At 41.2% G+C, this 16,812-nt stretch overlaps 1 protein-coding gene across 1 annotated transcript in view; it reads left to right on the forward strand.

The window, feature by feature from the left end:
- Positions 1-16,812, forward strand: part of SLC15A2 (solute carrier family 15 member 2) — a 483,947-nt gene that overhangs the window by 141,063 nt on the left and 326,072 nt on the right. The window contains exons 3-4 of the mRNA XM_086957069.1: positions 8,217-8,304; positions 14,829-14,970. Of these exons, the coding sequence (XP_086813195.1) occupies positions 8,217-8,304; positions 14,829-14,970 (230 nt within the window). The remainder of the gene's footprint in view (positions 1-8,216; positions 8,305-14,828; positions 14,971-16,812) is intronic.

Genomic DNA, 16,812 nt, shown 5'->3' on the forward strand with positions numbered 1-16,812 from the left:
TCCTTAATGTAAACTAAAATCTTGTTACCATACCTAACTATAACATCACTTTAACCTTTGGTTTCTTCAGTGAATATTGCACAGTAGCATTTGCCACTGTGTAAAGATTGTTAGCTCAGAGTAACCATCATAGGAGCTTTATTTGTTTCTCTATTAACTTTAGTGCAGTTTCATGAATCATCCCAAAATGTTCTAAAAGAAATGCTCATCCACCTCAGATCATTTCTGAAAAGTTTTGGGGTGACCCATAAAGTCATACAGTTATTCATTAGTGGCAAATAAAAAAACTGGCTGAACAGAATTACATCAGATTTGGTAGAAAGCTAGATCTTTACTCAGAAAGCAAGCATTTTGTGATTTGATGTAAATCTTTTCAGCCTTTGTTGAGAAAGTATGGTTCAAAAGTTAGTAATATATTGACAGTTGCTCCAGAGGAATACCCAAGGGAGTCATGTGGTATAGTAAATTAAAACACTAGAACATTTTGATTGGCAGAGAGGGCTTTTTTTCTCATCAGCCACTTTGGTACAGCGGGCCAGACTGGTCTCTCAGCCCCGAATAATCAGATTGGTTGGCTACAGCACAGAGATATTGAGGCTGACATTACAGGCCATGAGGTCTTGGTTCCTTTGTCCTGAAGTTAAAAAACACATTAAAGTATAAAGGGGCAAGGCAGAAGTAGCCTGACACTTTGGCCTTTGGGGCCAACAGTAACCCAAAAATGTTTCATGCCACCATCCTATGGCACTTCTGAAGGGACAGAGCAAGGCTTCCAAGTTGTTGCATAGGACTCCTGCAACATCTGTTGCAGACCTCCATGTAGCTTAATAAAAAAAAATATGTGGTGGGGTTACATGGGGTTGGACGCCCATTGGGGATTGGCTACCTGCAGAAGTTAAGAGTAGGGACTGGTGGCAAGCTAGGCTCTGCATCCAACCCTCTACTGCAAGCAGTCAAAAGGTTTTTTCAGTGAGGATATTGGGTCTATATGATCACAAAAACCCAAAAATTCAGTTAATAAAGCAAATGTTAACGTGAATTTAGAGCTGAGAATGTTAATGCGATCTTACAATACATTATAAGTAACAGAATACAGTGAAAAATACAAATGTGAAAGTGATGTTATACTAGCACTTGTAATAATATAAAACTATATTTTTACTTTTTTTTTAATTGACCAGATATAGATTACTGAACTAACTACAACTTATGCCCCTGTTGTGCACTGCTTATGACCTCACGTATTATATCACTCATGACATACTCAATGAGATCATTGATGACATCTCAAAAAACAGCATTGATTTCATCACTAATGACATCATCTAATAAATGTGACACTTTGCTGACGGGTTGGCCTAAGTGTCTGAGGCAGCCATGGCATGGCACAAAAGGCCACCATTTTTACCCAACCCTGGGTGAGTCAATTGTGTCCTCCTCAAGGATCTAATCGCCCTCTATGGAAATGAAAATTACAAATTGACAATACATGACTGTGGTCGGCCCTTGTGAGGCTGACCCCCTCTCAAAAAAAAGGAAATCTCATGTATTAGGGTATTTCTGCATGTGGATTGTGGATCCACAATCAGGAATTAGTTTGAAAAAGACATCACTGTAAAGGTAAGACAACAGCGATGCCTCCCTTATACTTGAAGATGCTGCCCAGGGGGAGGGGATCCCTACCAGATGCATGCAGAGCAACTCACCTGCTCACTTGCTCTTGCCGGTCCAGTGTAGGATGATTCACTGCTGTCACTGATGGGTGGAAGGAGGTGTGGAAGGTAAAGTGGAAGGGATTGCACTTAACCACCCACCAGGAAACTAAAGGTGGGAGCCTTTGATGCTTGCACTTACGATTCGGACCTATGCAGACAGCTACAGTGGAGTGGCAATGCAGACACTGGCAACAGTCTTACTTAAAATGTTAACAGGTGCAAATCTGCCAAGAAATAGCCGGCATACTTGGATCATGAGGTGAGTGAGGTTGCAATGTTGCCCAAGATGGTTTTGCTTGATGCAGTTATGAAAGCTTCTGCCCCAACCTCAAAAGATGATGTAAGATTATTTGTAGGCCTCTCAGAACTGTAGTCGAAGTTTGTGCTTGATTTCATGGTTAAAGCCCATGCACTCATACAACTTCTGAAGGTGAGGGAGTAATTTAAGTAGAAGGAGGACTTTAAGGAGTGATTTACTTCCATCAAGAATGATATATGAAGGGCTGCTTATTTGCAAAGATGTGTTCCTCAAAACAGCAGTATCATATCAACTGATGCAAGAGGGAGGTAACTGGGTGTCCTATGCTGACCCAAGTGGATTCTAGTGGAAAATAAGTCACAGTTGAATTTGCCTTTGCTTCCTTATCTCCCACCGAAGAAGGCTACAGGATATTGCTGTTGCGAGTATGGAGTATGAATGTTGTGAAGCCATTAATGATGAGGAGCTTTTGAGGATGATGGAGGTGTGTGGTGGGTCACAAAATATTTGATTGTAGGGTATCCAGAGTGGCAATATTCAAGTGATAAATTATGTGCTAGTAGGAACTCAAGAGTTACTTGATGGATGAAAGGGGATTTCTACTGAGAAATAAATGGTTAATTTTCCTATTTGCTTAAAGGGAGAGAATTTTGGAAGTCAATCAGAAAGCCGATATGGGTATAGGAAAGAATACATTTGTGAATTTAAATGTTATTACTGGTAGCCAGTCATGGATGTGTCTGTGGAGAGGAAGATTTATTACTGCTGGGAGTGCAGTGACTCTGGCAATTCCTAGGTACTTTTGCGCCCACCATTAAATCCTATTCCTTGACCCATGTTCATGTGAAAGGCTGTTGAAATGATTAACAATGGTCCATTTCAAATGGTGATGGTGTGTGTAAGCTCATGGATTTTTACTCCAAGTAGCCTGAGTTCTGTTTCATGAACAAAGTCGATGCCAGTTCTATTATGAAATTCTTAAATGATGTTTCCCATAAATAGGGGATTTGCTGAGGCATGTTGTGACAGACAAGGTCTACAGTTCACTTCAAGTGTCTTGAAAGAGTTTTTTAAACATGGTGCACAAGAACACTTCTTTTATCCGCCTCTTGTGGAGCATTTGAGCCCTTTAACCAAGTGATTATGGGTGCAGTCCACTGGCTGGTAGATATGGTAGGAACTGGGCAAGAGAGGTGTAGAAATTAGTCAGGGCATATTGTGCTACTCCCACCTTGACTGGATTTAGTCCTTTCTGGATTTTTATGGGTAGAGAGTCTTTCATTATTTGAAATAGATGACTGTAGAGAGGCATAATGGTTGGTCACCAGAAGTTGTCAGGTGGAATATACCGAGGGCATACACCAGTGAGAAGTATTATGACAGTGAAGAAAGATTCAGGTATATGACATTGTATCTTGGACAGTAGGCACATGGAACACTAGGTACTCCATCATGGAAGGGGAGGAGCAGATTCTCTCAGCCACTTCAAATCATCAAGTTTTATGGTAACTTAGCATGACTGAACTATGGCAAGGTATGACACTTTCATGCAGAAGTGGGACTGAGTGGAATCTTGTGCCTGATGTTCTGTGGCCAACTCTTGGTTGTGGTGTAAAGAAGGGGAGCACCGCAGTGATTCTGAGTTGATATTTCCCTACCATGTCCAGGCTTTTGGTGTTGTGGGGTTTTGTATTAGTTCTTGCTTTTTTTTCTTACACCCACTTGGGGTTTTTCGTACTAGATGTTGTCTGTCTTCACTTCATCTATTGGGTACCCTTCTCTCTACTGTTTCTGTTTCCATGGCTTTGTTTGTGATAGTGGTCTACAGTTCTCTCTGTTTGTGTTGTCTAAGGGAAGCAGGTGTGTTATGTTTATTCCTTTATGTCCAGTGCTGGATTTGTAAAAAAAAATGGTATTGCTCAACGTATTGCACACAAGACCACAGCACGTTAGACCACCCACAGCTCTAGACAGATCTGGGAATTGCCTGTGCCATCGATGCCCGCTAACCATCGGATTCCAACAAATGTCAGAGTTTCAACGATTCATATCACCCAATAAAAATATCAGGATGGTCTGTAAAACCAGTTTTTTTATTTATATATATTCCATTGTTACACATTGGTGTAAAAAAAATAACAAAAAAATTGACATCACCACCAAGTGATGGACTGTCAAATTAGTTCCAGTGTTAAAAGAAAGATGTGTTGGTGCCGAGCACCTGCAAACACGGGCACAATTTAAGCACTGTTTATATATATCCCCCTATACTTAAAACACAACCTACTAAATGAAGAGTGTAAACTATTATTTATTCTTGTTGAAGAATGTTAGAGTTTGAATTCCCATATTGGGGCAGTTGTTGCTAAGAGAGGTAAGTCAGCTGCTGCACCTCTGGGTCCCTGTGTAGAAACAAACTAATTAATTACCACGAAGAAGCTTCAGTGCATCTTTCTTCCCTCTACATGCACAAGGGACTTTTTCCTATGAATGCTTTGTTGTAATCCAATTTTTGTGTGATCTGAGTCAGGGGTGTTAATGTGCACTGATTATTTCTAACTGGCATTATTACTTGTTGGGCAATACGGTTTTATAGGCAGATTAGGATAATTTATGTCCATCCAGGCAGAGTAAATTAGGTGGACTAAGATGCCCAAGTGCTGCCATGTAAAAACAGTAGGTCCAGTTAAAAAAGAAAAGTATAAACTTATGGATGGCATACTATGACTCCTAGTAAATGTACTTTTGGACTTTTCTCCAGTTCACAAAACAGGGGTACTGGTGCACATGGAAAGCCATGCCGGCACTGGTTTCCAGACATACTACAGCACATTTTTGTGACAATTCCACAGGTTCCTATTACCCCTGTACCAAAATCTACTTAGCGTAGAGTATTGTATTGGGGAAATGGTCTCCAATGTGCAGTACTTAAATTGTAAAAAAATAAGGGCACTCACCAGGAAGCCACTGCAGCTTGCACCACCCATTGCCTTTGTCAGCGCTGGCAATGATAGCACCAACATCACTACTAGTCATCACACTCCTAAAAAGGGTTGCAATGCAGACTTTTATAGGCCCCCAACGTTATAAGAATAGTATGAGTGCCAAGTATTAGTCATTAAATTCAAGGTATTTTTAAATTTTTTTTATTTTATCATTTTAAATTTTTATATAGCGCTGGCTAAACGCAGAGATAGCAGAGCAATTTACATGAGTAAGATAAAATAAAGAGAATATGGCATGCAAGTAAATAAAAGATAATGAAACAACATGTGAAATATACAAATCAAAATAGATAAACAGGTGCAAGTGCTATACACTTCAAGTAAATTAGGTAGATGATGTTCGGGAAATGGACAAATGTTACTGGACAAATATAACATGGTGATTGGAGATCAAGTGCAGGTCACGGATTAGGACCCCCTCAATAATAATCGGGCCAAACACAACATACAAATAGATAAAAGATAATGAAAACAACATGCGAAATATACAAATCAAATAGATAAACAGGGGCAAGAGCTTTATATTTCAAGTAATTAGGTAGATGATCTTCAGGAAATGGACAAATATTACTGGACAAATATAACATGGTGATTGGAGATCAGTGTAGGTCACAGGTTAGGATCCCCAATAATAATTGAGGGGGTGGGTTTTGAGATCTTTTTTGAAGGTGAAATAGGAGGGGGTTACAGCGTAGGTTTTTTGGGAGGGCATTCTAGGTGATAGGGGCATTACCAGAGAAGGAGCGTAATTGTGTGGATTTCTTTTTATGAAGTGGAGGGATTAGGAGGAGGGTGTTGGAGCTTCTCAGAGGTCCTGTGCTGCCTGCAATGAGGAGTTTCTTGGAGAGGTACTGCAGAGTGTTTTGGTGGAGGACTGTATGAGGAATGCAGGCAGTTTTGTAGGCAGATCTGCCTTCAATAGGGAGCCATTTAAGAGATTTGAGCGCTGGGGATATATGATTGAAGCGTTTGCAGTCTGTGATAAGCCTGGCTGCAAGGTTAAGCACAGCTTTGATTTGAGCAAGATGGACCTTGGGGTTTCCGTTGAGGATGGGGTTACCATAATCAATATGTGAACAAGTGACTGAACTACAAGTTCAAAGTCATCGGTAGGTATAAAGGGTTTGATTTTCTTGAGCTGACGGAGAGCGAAGAGGGCTCCTTCAGTAGAGTTTTTGATGTTGCATTAAAGGTTAGGGTGTTGTTGATAGAAATTTCAAGAGATTTGTCGTAGATGGACAGGGTGAATGAGCAGATCTGAGATCCAGGATTGAACGGGGAAAGGGTTATTTTTAGGGGAGAAGAGAATGATTTCGGTTTTATTAGGGTTAAGTTTGAGATGATTGGAATGGAACCAGGTTTGGATCTTGGTGAGGGTGTTGTTCAGGTGTAAGATGTCAGCATGAGTTTTAATCTTGTAATAGATTTGGGTGTCATTGGCGTAGAGGTGGTAGTTGATGCCTGCTTGTTTAAGAATGAGGGTGAGGGATTCCATAAAGAGGTTGAAGAGGGAGGGAGAGAGAATAGATCCTTGGGGGACTCCAAGGGAGATAGGAGTTGGGTTAGAAAGACAGGTTTGAATTTTGATTTGCTGAGTTTGGTGTTGTAGGAAGGAGACAAACCATTTGTAGGCAGTACCATTAAGGCCGAAATAGGTCCTAAGCACATTAAGTAGGGCTGAATGGTTGACTGTATCGAACGCTGCGGAGAGATAAAAGAGGATAAGAAGGCAAGTCTCTCCATTATCAAGTGAGTGGGGATGTCATTGACGACATTGAGCATTGCCGTTTCAGTGCTGCAGCCTTTCCTGAAGCCTGATTGAAAGGGGTTGAGTAGGTCAACGTTTTCGATGTGTTTGTCTAGTTGTAGTAGCACACATTTTTCAAGGGCCTTCGAGAGAAAGGGGAGGTTAGTGATGGGGTGGAGATTGTTTCGGTCATTGGGGTCAGCAATTGGGTTCTTGATTATGGGAGAGATTTGTCCAAGTTGAAGGGAGGTGGGGACACAACCATTGGAGAGAGAGGTGTTGTTCATTGTGGTCCAGTATGGGGTAATGATGTGCTTAAGGGCAGGGACAAGGTTAGAGGGTAAGAGGTCTTTTGTGTGGGAGAACAGTTTAAGATTACCAATTATTTTAAGGACTTCTTGCTCAGTCACGGGTAGGAAGTTGAGCAAGGATGCATTATTCTTTATTTGTGAGTTAGGGGAGTTGGTTTCCAGAGATGTGGTAGGGGATAGGTGTGAGGAGTTGTTAGGGGGGTGAGGAAGTAGGTAGTTGAGGAGAGTTGCTGGGAAGAGGTAGAGTAGTGGGCATAAGAGAGAAATTGTCAACTGGTGGAGGCGGTATGGAGTAGGCATTAGATATAAAGACAGGTTTGCATTCGGAGTTGGAGGGAAGCTGTGTGGGAAGGAAGGATTGATCAATTTTGGCTATTTTTTCTGAGAAGAAGTGGGAAATTTCTTAACATCGGACAAAGGAGTTGGTCAGATTTGGTAGTGCGGGAAAGTTAGGTTTCAAATGATTTTGAAGAGTTCCCTAGGTCTGTTTTTGGCACGATCAAGTTGAGATGTGTTTTGGTTTATTGAAGGTATATTGAATTAGTAAGCAAGTGTTGTACTCACTCTAAAAAAACTGTCATAAGAGCAGATGTTGATAATTAAGTGCCAGTGCAGAGCACCGGAACCCACTGGCTCAAAACAAACACTGCTGATGTGCAAATGTACATTTATTTACTTTTTTTACCCTTCGTCTGAAAAATATTTTTTCTGTTGATTACATCGCTGCCAACACGTTGTGTGATTCATTCCCTTTCCCATTCTGGAAGGGGAGTAACCACAGCCTTTTTGCTGAAGTATATTTCAGAAAATTCCAAGGATGTGAAGAGTATGATTAGAGTTTGTGAAGGAATTGGATGCATGCATGAAAGAAAGAATTGATGGATGAATGGATGGTTTGATAAATAGCCCTGGTTCGTAGAAACAATAGATTTGCAGATAGGAAGATGGATGGATAAGTTGTCTCCTTGGTGGGTTATTGATTTTAATGCATGAATGGATGGATGAACGAATGATTCATGGACAGATATACCAGTTTAGAAAATGTGACAAAAACAAAACATCTGGGGTTGTCATAACTTCAAGATATTATTTGTCAATTTTGAAATATACAGAAATATAACTTTGATATCTTCAGTGGTGGAAATGTCTGTTGTAATAATGTGCTTTGTTTTCCTTCAGAAAATGTGTGGTTCCAACTACCCCCTGAGCATTGCATTTATTGTGGTCAACGAGTTCTGTGAGCGCTTCTCCTACTATGGAATGAAAGGTACAGTATATTATGTTTGCACAAGGCTTGAGGTAATGTGTAAATTGGCCATTATTTCTCTTGTTACTGGAGTATATATATTATTTAATGTAATAGAAATCCCCTAGATTGCCTGATTGCTACTCTGGTATTCAGAATTTTCTCTGCCCTTTACACCCTCCAAAAATGCTTTTCTCTTTTTTATTACCTCTCTTAAACCGCTGTGTGCATTCTGTCTCTAGCTATCAATATTATTGAGTATGGAAGGCATTGTTCTTGAAGAGATTGGTGGTCTTCTTTTACCAACATTATTTTCTGGCATTTGACAGTCTCAAGACAGTCTAAAGGTGGTCCTTCATGGCTTAAGTCTGTAGTCTCTAGCTTAAGATAAGTTGTAAAACAGTCCGAAGCCAGTAAAACAGCGCGAATAAATGAGTTGTTGTAAAACTGTCTTAAGACATAGAAAACCTTAAAAATCAGATGCTGCGGTCATGATTTACTATGATGTTGCATCTTGACTGTGTCACCTTTTGTGGCACTGCACCAATACAAATTCATTTTTGGCATTTACTAAGTCATGCAAAGCCACATTGCCTGGCTTATTGTATGCAAGGTAACGCAATGCAGCGCATAGTACTGCCTTGCAATACATTTTGTTGTGAAGGCGGCACATCGGTCACATCGCTGGAGCATGAGTGGTTCCATGCATCTATACATGTATTTTGATGCAAACCCAGATTTAAGAAGACTTGTAAAACTGGGTTTGCACCAAATAGTGTGCCTATCCGGCAGAGGCATAACAAGAGGAAATAAATGTATCTTTGTAACTTACTGCATTGTGCAGCACACATAGAAAGAGGTATATGCCTCTAAAGATTGTTTTTGTGCAGGAAGGTGCACCTTCCTGCACAGAAACGATCCTGCCTGCAACACAGGACTGTTGCACTATAGTACAAGGGGACCTGCATTGGCACTAGGCACCATAAATATCTTTGTTAATATGGGACATTTCTGCTGTCTTCCTTTTTATGCAGGCAACAAGCAAAGTTCCTTGCTGCAACGAGTTGCATGAAACAACAGTGCCCTACATTCTTTGCTCTGGAATTTGGAGATTTGTGTTTTCTGTACATTTTGTCCTGATTAGTGGGTGAATAAAAAGAAATATTGAAGTATTATTGCTATTCTTATTAATAACAATAACAATTATAACTATTTTATGTCAATTTCTATTCAACACCTTTCATAATAATAATAATAATAATAATTTCACCCCTAAGCTTCTTAAGCAATATGGTGTAAGAGGAAAGTCAAATGTTTTTCCTTTAGTAACATACTTATGTCTTGATGAAAATCAAGGAACACCTGTTTAACAATGTGCAGGCATCATGAGTGTGACCAAGGGATGTGTACTACACAAGGGATTGTGCAGTTGTGTTAGAAATATGGTTTCTGGTTCACAGAGGTATGCACCAAGACAAGTAGGAACCACAATCCTAGTCAAGGTATGTCACATACACATCCACAATTAACCTGTGCTCACCCTCTGGTAGCATGGCACAGAAGATTCAGACTTAACTTAAGAGGTAATGTGTAAAGTATTTGGGCAACACTTAAACAGTAAAACAGTGAAAACATCACACAAAAACATTCCACACCTAGTTAGAAAAACAGAGCTTAATTTAATTAATAAAACAACAAAAATCCAATAAGTAGAACCAGAGTTATGAATTTTTATAAGAACGTGAAATAACGTGATTAAAAGCATAGAGTGCCAACTGGGACAAATCCAAAAGTTCAAGCCGACCATGATTGACCGACATTGCGGGGTTATTTGCTTACTTGGCAGCTCTTCTAGGGTAACTCTGCTTTTTGCCGACCCGGCTGCAAAAGAGCTGCCACTTCAGGAGAGGGCCCGTGGAGCCATTTATCGATGCCTCCAATCTACACGGGAGTAAGTCCCAGGGAATGTGAGGCGTGAAATATGCAACTGGCAAGTTTTGTATACTGAACATCATCCCACTGGGGTTTTTTACAATAATGTCACTACAGGGCTGCAACAAACGGACTTACTCTGCACTACGGGTCCCAGAAGGCCCTTTGGTGGGCCACGCCCACTTGGGCAGGACTTTTAAAAGGAGAAAATAGTGCAGACATTTCTTGTTTGTTGCAGCAGCTAGTGTGCCATTGAGGAAGGGATTCATTATCCTGAAACTCGTATGGCAACAATAAATTGATGTTTTGAACTCACCCTGCCATCTGCAGACTTCATCTAAAATTGCGGGGTTATTTGCTTACTTGGTGGCTCTTCTAGGGTAACTCTGCTTTTAGATATATATATATAGATATAGATATAACATTCAGTTGAACTAATCTTATTTCTTAAGAAATCGAAATAAACTAATTTATGTTAACATTATTTCCTATGGGTGCATTTTAAGCCCCTACCTTTGTTATTTTCTATGGAAAGGTGTTGCGGTCCCAGTGGTTGGCAATGTGTGGTGCTGGAGTTACTCCAGGTGTGAGCTAAACTACATTTACTACATTTATGGGCCCTTTTGGCTGTAGTAACTTTAGAAGTGGGTAGCAATGGACTTAGGGCCTGTTTATGAGGTTGGTGACACCGCCAAGCATATTTATCAGCCTCAGACTGTGGCTCCACTGCCAGGGATCGCGGTTCCCTGTGGTTGCGGTGGTCCCATGGCGGTCCGACTGTCAGAGTCGTAATACAGCGGTTGGACTGGCGGTGCATCGGTAGCCGCACTGCCACCATGGGTTTGGTGGTCCACGGACTGCCAAACTCATAATCAGACCCTTATGCCTTTGTGGTTGAGTGCATGTCGCTCCCCAGGCCCATCCCTAGCCCTCCCTTAAGCCCTCCATATTCCTCCTAAAACTCCTCCCATTTAGCAGTCCTTATTCATCATTTTCAAGCCTATCCCTGCTGACTCTCCCACGTATACTACTAAAACATATAATTACGAGCGGCGACTTTGCAGTCAGGCAGAGATGTCCTCAAAGAAAAAGATAGGAGAGGTGGTGGCTGAACTTCCACATGTAGGGTAGTGAGTAGCATTTCAGAGAAGGTGAGTAGTAATATCTAACTGTACTGTAAAATGCAGTTTGTGAATAGGCCACTTTAGCAACACTTTGCTCTGGTTTGCATCAGGTTTTGCACTGGCACCCACTGTTGATGAATCTGCCCTTAATTGTTGTTCATTACTAAATGAGTAATCTTTGTCTGGACATACTAGGCTTTTTACACGTTTTTAATTCAGGCCAGTAGGTACATTGCTCATGCAGTTAAATATGTGTATGGTGTTCATGCATTGTACTAACTATCTCTAGTGTTTTTACCTGTTTCGTTAGTGTGAATGTTTACCACTTCAATAAATGTAGCAACTGTTTTCAGAAACTCTGTCCATCACCACCCCTTGTTGTTAAATATTTTGTCCACCATAAGCGTGGAAGGGTATACTCAGATGTGAGTCCCTTGCTCATTGCACCATCAGGATTCAAGCAAGCCGGGCCGACGATGGCTGAAATGCCAGAAACCGGTCCCCGGAAGCTTGTTTCCTTCCCAGTGTAAGAATTGGCTTGGTAGTTTGGTTTGCCCTGTTCCCATCATGCACTGGGACAGGAACAGACTAATTTGCATATAGCCAGGTTCTGAGCTGGGATGGTGCAGTGAGCTAAAAAACGGTGTTGGATCTAGCCCTGATCTCTTTACAGGGTGAGAGTATTCTGCTTAATTCAGAAACTCTGTCCATCACCACCCCTTGTTGTTAAATATTTTGTCCACCATAAGCGTTGAAGGGTATACTCAGATGTGAGTCCCTTGCTCATTGCACCATCAGGATTCAAGCAAGCCGGGCCGACGACAGCTGAAATGCCAGAAACCAGTCCCCGGAAGCTTGTTTCCTTCCCAGTGTAAGAATTGGCTTGGTAGTTTGGTTTGCCCTGTTCCCATCATGCACTGGGACAGGAACAGACTAATTTGCATATAGCCAGGTTCTGAGCTGGGATGGTGCAGTGAGCTAAAAAACGGTGTTGGATCTAGCCCTGATCTCTTGACAGGGTGAGAGTATTCTGCTTAATTCAGAAACTCTGTTCATCACCACCCCTTGTTGTTAAATATTTTGTCCACCATAAGCGTGGAAGGGTATACTCAGATGTGAGTCCCTTGCTCATTGCACCATCAGGATTCAAGCAAGCCGGGCCGACGACGGCTGAAATGCCAGAAACCGATCCCCGGAAGCTTGTTTCCTTCCCAGTGTAAGAATTGGCTTGGTAGTTTGGTTTGCCCTGTTCCCATCATGCACTGGGACAGGAACAGACTAATTTGCATATAGCCAGGTTCTGAGCTGGGATGGTGCAGTGAGCTAAAAAACGGTGTTGGATCTAGCCCTGATCTCTTGACAGGGTGAGAGTATTCTGCTTAATTCAGAAACTCTGTCCATCACCACCCCTTGTTGTTAAATTTTTTGTCCACCATAAGCGTGGAAGGGTATACTCAGATGTGAGTCCCTTGCTCATTGCACCATCAGGATTCAAGCAAGCCGGGCCGACGACGGCTGAAATGCCAGAAACCGGTCCCCGGAAGCTTGTTTCCTTCCCAGTGTAAGAATTGGCTTGGTAGTTTGGTTTGCCCTGTTCCCATCATGCACTGGGACAGGAACAGACTAATTTGCATATAGCCAGGTTCTGAGCTGGGATGGTGCAGTGAGCTAAAAAACGGTGTTGGATCTCGCCCTGATCTCTTGACAGGGTGAGAGTATTCTGCTTAATTCAGAAACTCTGTCCATCACCACCCCTTGTTGTTAAATATTTTGTCCACCATAAGCGTGGAAGGGTATACTCAGATGTGAGTCCCTTGCTCATTGCACCATCAGGATTCAAGCAAGCCGGGCCGACGACGGCTGAAATGCCAAAAACCGGTCCCCGGAAGCTTGTTTCCTTCCCAGTGTAAGAATTGGCTTGGTAGTTTGGTTTGCCCTGTTCCCATCATGCACTGGGACAGGAACAGACTAATTTGCATATAGCCAGGTTCTGAGCTGGGATGGTGCAGTGAGCTAAAAAACGGTGTTGGATCTAGCCCTGATCTCTTGACAGGGTGAGAGTATTCTGCTTAATTCAGAAACTCTGTCCATCACCACCCCTTGTTGTTAAATATTTTGTCCACCATAAGCGTGGAAGGGTATACTCAGATGTGAGTCCCTTGCTCATTGCACCATCAGGATTCAAGCAAGCCGGGCCGACGACGGCTGAAATGCCAGAAACCGGTCCCCGGAAGCTTGTTTCCTTCCCAGTGTAAGAATTGGCTTGGTAGTTTGGTTTGCCCTGTTCCCATCATGCACTGGGACAGGAACAGACTAATTTGCATATAGCCAGGTTCTGAGCTGGGATGGTGCAGTGAGCTAAAAAATGGTGTTGGATCTAGCCCTGATCTCTTGACAGGGTGAGAGTATTCTGCTTAATTCAGAAACTCTGTCCATCACCACCCCTTGTTGTTAAATATTTTGTCCACCATAAGCGTGGAAGGGTATACTCAGATGTGAGTCCCTTGCTCATTGCACCATCAGGATTCAAGCAAGCCGGGCCGACGGCGGCTGAAATGCCAGAAACCGGTCCCCGGAAGCTTGTTTCCTTCCCAGTGTAAGAATTGGCTTGGTAGTTTGGTTTGCCCTGTTCCCATCATGCACTGGGACAGGAACAGACTAATTTGCATATAGCCAGGTTCTGAGCTGGGATGGTGCAGTGAGCTAAAAAACGGTGTTGGATCTAGCCCTGATCTCTTGACAGGGTGAGAGTATTCTACTTAATTCAGAAACTCTGTCCATCATCACCCCTTGTTGTTAAATACGACTGTTTGCCAGGCATTTTTTGAATAACTAAAAGACTCTACTTTCTTTTTGGGTTCTTAGAAATTTGTTATTCTATGGCCCTTGCCTATGAACACTCATTTCTACACATCCATGTGACGTTTAGTATTATTTGATTTGTGCATATTTTGTGTAGATGGTGGACATATAGACAAAGTCACTGTGTGTGAATGACAATATTTTAAGTCACAAGTAAATTGTAATATTTTGTTGTCACAGTAAAATTAACTGAAAAAAAAACTGGGACCCTCCTAATCAGCTTCACAGAGAGTTATATATAATAACTCTATTTCTTGAGATGCAGGGCGTTCATCCAGTTCAATTGCTGAAAATATACTGGGTGTCATAACTATTAGTATTAGCAGAAGGTAATACTGCACCCAGTAAATATAGACGACAGACAATCTTTGAAATGGGGAATTAGATGGCAATATTGCATATTTCCTCCATTCTGAAATGCACACTTGTATTCATGCACTTTTTGCTATGTGAATTGCACCAGGCATTACCTGAAGAAATGTGTGTCTCTGACAGTGGAAGAACACCAAATTGTATTCACTTTTTGGAATGTCAATCAGCTTGTGATTACTGCAATAGATGTGCTTTGATCCACTGTATTGGAATAGTTAGCACTCAGATCTGATTCATTATTCCTTTTGTTTTTAGCTGTGCTCACTTTATATTTCCTCAATTTTCTGCACTGGGATGAAAATCTATCCACAACCATCTACCATGCCTTCACTGGACTCTGCTACTTCACCCCGGTTTTTGGTGCCCTCATTGCTGATTCCTGGCTCGGAAAATTTAAGTAAGAGCAGGCCTCACTGTAATAGTCAATTCTAATAGGTGTCTGTGTGGTGCCACCTATAGAGTGTTACCCATCCTGTTTCTGTCCCAGGTTGTTGTCAAAGAAAAAACTTTACTGGAAGAGTGCCCTGTTGTTGCTCAGGTTATTGCAGTTTGGAAGTTAGTAAATAATTGTATGTATATTATATATATGTATAGTGAACAACAGACAAATCTAGGTTAATACGTCCTAAATATGCCACATGCAACAGAGATTGGTGTAATGCCATAACTTCACAATCAGCAGTCTTCATCAAAGTCCTGAAACTGTAGTGTTATCCAAGGGCCTTATTTAGAATTGAGTTGGTGGGATACTCCATCACAAAAGAAGGGGATGTTCCATTCACTGTATTAAGGAGCCTTTACGGTCTGGCAGACGGTTTGATGGAGTATCCCATTGACTAAACCCTAAATATACCCCAAGTCTCTTGTATGCAGTTGGAGTAAATGAATGCATTTTTTCTTTATAAGGTACAAGTATCAAGTAGCAATTTCCGGCATGTATCAGAAGGCAAAGCAACAAGTAGAGCACTTGAAGCTAGTTATATGACGACAAGGAAAACAGAATTACATTAAGGAGATTCTGCCCTTTGTTCGTAAGGCTTGCATATGGAGGAGAGCTGAAAGTCAAAAGAGATCATCTTGAGGGACCATTAGGAGCAAAAATAATTAATGCATATTCATAGATCAATGATCTTAGGGTAAAACAAACTTGTGAAGTTCATGTGGATCAGGCATTACTGAAATTGGACTAATATAATTATCATAGTAGTAAGGGGGATGGATGTAATTCAACTCTGTAAGCCACTACCATGATAGTATGCTCCTACTCATAGCATTTGACAATAAGCTACCTCCATACAAATATTTATCTTCAACTAATTCTTGAATTATGAGAAATAAAGCCAAGTCGTACAAAGACTCAACTAACTCAACAAATATTTACACTTAATTAGAAATGTATTAAATCAGGTGAGGAAAGGATATGTATAGAGACATTAGCCCTCTAGCCAAAGCATAAGTATTTCTTTTCCTTTCGATGTGCCTTTGTCACAGTTTATCCACTACTCTGTAATGCCTATTTCTTTTAGATAATTGTCATTTTGGATCCTCTTCTAATAATTTATTCTTTTTCAGCTGTCAGGCAATATGAAAAGAGAAATAACTAGTTAGTGGATAAAACACTGGGTGAAATTGCTCTTATCAGAAAGCATTTTAACTAACGAATGTCATGGACAGGTAACGTGGGCCTGGCCTGCACAGTCGAGTCCTTTCAATGGACTAGATCCCTCCCATATTTCTCCATCTTTTCTTTGTACTTCATTTCTCCTTTTTCTTTCCCCATTATTTCCACTTTAACAAAATGTTGCTTAGTCTGACACCGATTACTTGATGTTCACAGTGGGCTCCTTTTGAAATAAAAAATTGAGATACGCTTTTCTTAAAGAAAAAGAACCAAATAACCTGGACATTATTGGCAAGTGTTGTTCCAAAAGATGTAACTGGGTGAGGCAAATCATATAAATTGGATAGTTATATTTATAGGGCCAGTAATGAAATCTTGATTGTAAAGGCGGAACCGCCAGTGTGTTTGTAGTAGAGAGGAGCCTCTTTTGTAGTGTCTGCCTGTGACACATCTGGAAGAGTTATGATCCAAAGAGTTTACATATAGTTAGAGGCTCTATAAATGAGTTGCATCCTAAAGATCCAAGGACCTTCTGTCCCAATGATGGGTTTTATTATCAGTATTATCATGACTGACTGTCTGATTTTGAAATCTTGGTAGTTAGTAAATACAGCATGG

The sequence above is a fragment of the Lissotriton vulgaris genome, chromosome 2_1, assembly GCF_964263255.1.
Source record: "Lissotriton vulgaris chromosome 2_1, aLisVul1.2, whole genome shotgun sequence".
NCBI classification, from domain to species: Eukaryota; Metazoa; Chordata; class Amphibia; order Caudata; family Salamandridae; genus Lissotriton; species Lissotriton vulgaris.